General features: G+C 45.9%; 1 protein-coding gene across 1 annotated transcript in view; it reads left to right on the top strand.

Moving 5' to 3' along the window:
* Positions 1-2,168, top strand: part of LOC106808529 (eyes absent homolog 4-like) — a 34,932-nt gene that overhangs the window by 25,953 nt on the left and 6,811 nt on the right. Inside the window, exons 6-8 of the mRNA XM_014811286.1 lie at positions 814-872; positions 1,427-1,587; positions 2,004-2,118. Coding sequence (XP_014666772.1) covers positions 814-872; positions 1,427-1,587; positions 2,004-2,118 — 335 coding nt within the window. The remainder of the gene's footprint in view (positions 1-813; positions 873-1,426; positions 1,588-2,003; positions 2,119-2,168) is intronic.

Below are 2,168 nucleotides of genomic sequence, written 5' to 3'. Positions count from 1 at the left end.
GGGGTGGGTGCATACGTGGCTGTTGTCGTGGTTACAGACACCGTCACACACACGCATCAACAGTGGTCGTTGCCATGGCTACAGACATCATCACATACGCATCAGCAGTTGCAGCTGAAGACACGCCAGCGTACACCTTTAACTTCCAGACCAACAATCTTCTGGCCATATAGTGAATGCACCCCCCCCGGCAGCGCTTGCGTATAAAAATGGCTGCCATTTCAGGCGGACCACGCATGCGCGGTGGATCGCTGGCCAGCAACGGACACCGACGCGTGGTCGTTGCCAAGGCGACGGTCCTTACCACGGTGCTGTGCGAATTAACCGTGCGAATTAAGCGCGCGTGGAAAACAACATGGCCGAACGCATCTGAGACGCCCAAAATCATTAAGAACTTTTTGTCCTTCGGTCAGCATGTGTTTCTGTTTTCTTCGCTGTGAACTCTGAGCAGGGCAGATGCTGCTGGTTAGTGGCCTCTGCCGTCCGGTATGGTCCTCATTCTACACGCTACTAAATCAAGGTCACACTATAGCATGAATGGTACAAAGCAGAAGCAGGAGGGGGGCAAAACTAACTCTCGTATAGCAGCTGCCAACCTGTTTTATTTATAAGGCGATATTTACGAGAGGCGACTTTATTTATAACAAGCCCCACGTTTTGGGGGGAGAGGAGGAATTGCCGAGGGCGTGGTTGTGGGAACCTCCTAAGCCTAACCCTGGTTTCTCTAAGACACGAGACGCGCGAGGAGGACGTGCGTGAGGTATCAATCTGATTGTCAACGCTGCTATACCTGTTTTCGTTTCTGTTTTGAAGGAATGCGACCAGGTTCATATAGATGACGTGTCCTCGGATGACAACGGACAAGACTTAAGGTTAGTAAGTCAGGACACGATAAATAACACGGTCTATATGCATCCTCATGTCTCCATCTGCATCCACTTGTTGCGCACCACCGTTGTTGGCTGCAATAGACACTGAGATCAGCAGTAATAGAGGGGCACATTTCCCAGTCGATAGTATTTTCGTGGCAAAGATGAGTCATCGGTGTGTTGGTTATCGCAAACATGTGTTTCTTGCGTAGATTTCACGATGATGATTATGCAATCTATATGATGGAGTGATACATAATATAATCTCTATAGAATAGTAAGAACATAATCAACTATAATATAATACATTAATAGAATAGAATAGAATGTATAGAATATGTTGAATATAATAGAATAATATAGAATATAACCCTGATAATGAATAACATATATTATAACATATAATATAACAAAGATTTATATCTAATAATGACATGACGATGACGTCAGTGACATTCGGCCATGATCCTCGGTCATACACCCCTGCCGACCGTCCTATACAACCTGATAATAAAATAATAATATTAAAGTATCTCTGTTCTCGTCTGTTCACGCAGTAATTACAACTTCGCGACCGACGGTTTCCACGCGGCCGCCACCAACGCCAATCTGTGTCTCGCGACGGGCGTGCGCGGCGGCGTCGACTGGATGAGAAAGCTCGCTTTCCGTTACAGACGCATAAAGGAGATCTACAACAGCTACAGGAGCAACGTCGGAGGTGAGACCAGTGTATAGTGGCTCCCCCGCGGGCCGTGTGCTTAGCGAACACGCGCGCCATTTAGTGTCACTACAAGGCAGAACGCGCTCACACGCGCACGCATAGTTCAGTTCTACTGCTAACGTGTTTGTGATTCTGTATATTATCAAGAGCTAATAATACCTTATATATACCTTATAATACCTGATATACCTTACCTTAAGGTATTATTAGCTCTTGATATTATTTCGGTTTTGTGATGTTTATAATTTGTTGATCTGTATCGTAATGTTGTGTTATATCGAGATGTTTGTGACACCTGTGCGATTTCGGGGACTGGAGTTGTGGGAGGTATGTGTCCGTATCGGAATGTTTGTTATGACACCTTTGTGTTTTATATCGAGATGGTTGTGACATCTGTGTATGTGTTATTTTAGGGTTGATCGGTCCGGCGAAGCGCGACCAGTGGTTCAACCTTCGCACCGAGATCGAACAACTCACAGAGAACTGGCTGTCACTGTCTCTCAAGTCCCTGCAGATCATACAGTCTAGGTGAGAGAGAGAGAGAGAGAGAGAGAGAGAGAGAGAGAGAGAGAGAGAGA

The sequence above is a fragment of the Priapulus caudatus genome, unplaced genomic scaffold (assembly GCF_000485595.1).
Source record: "Priapulus caudatus unplaced genomic scaffold, Priapulus_caudatus-5.0.1 Scaffold284, whole genome shotgun sequence".
NCBI classification, from domain to species: domain Eukaryota; kingdom Metazoa; phylum Priapulida; class Priapulimorpha; order Priapulimorphida; family Priapulidae; genus Priapulus; species Priapulus caudatus.
Note: the sequence above shows the minus strand (reverse complement) of the source record. Positions and strands in the feature narration are given on the sequence as shown.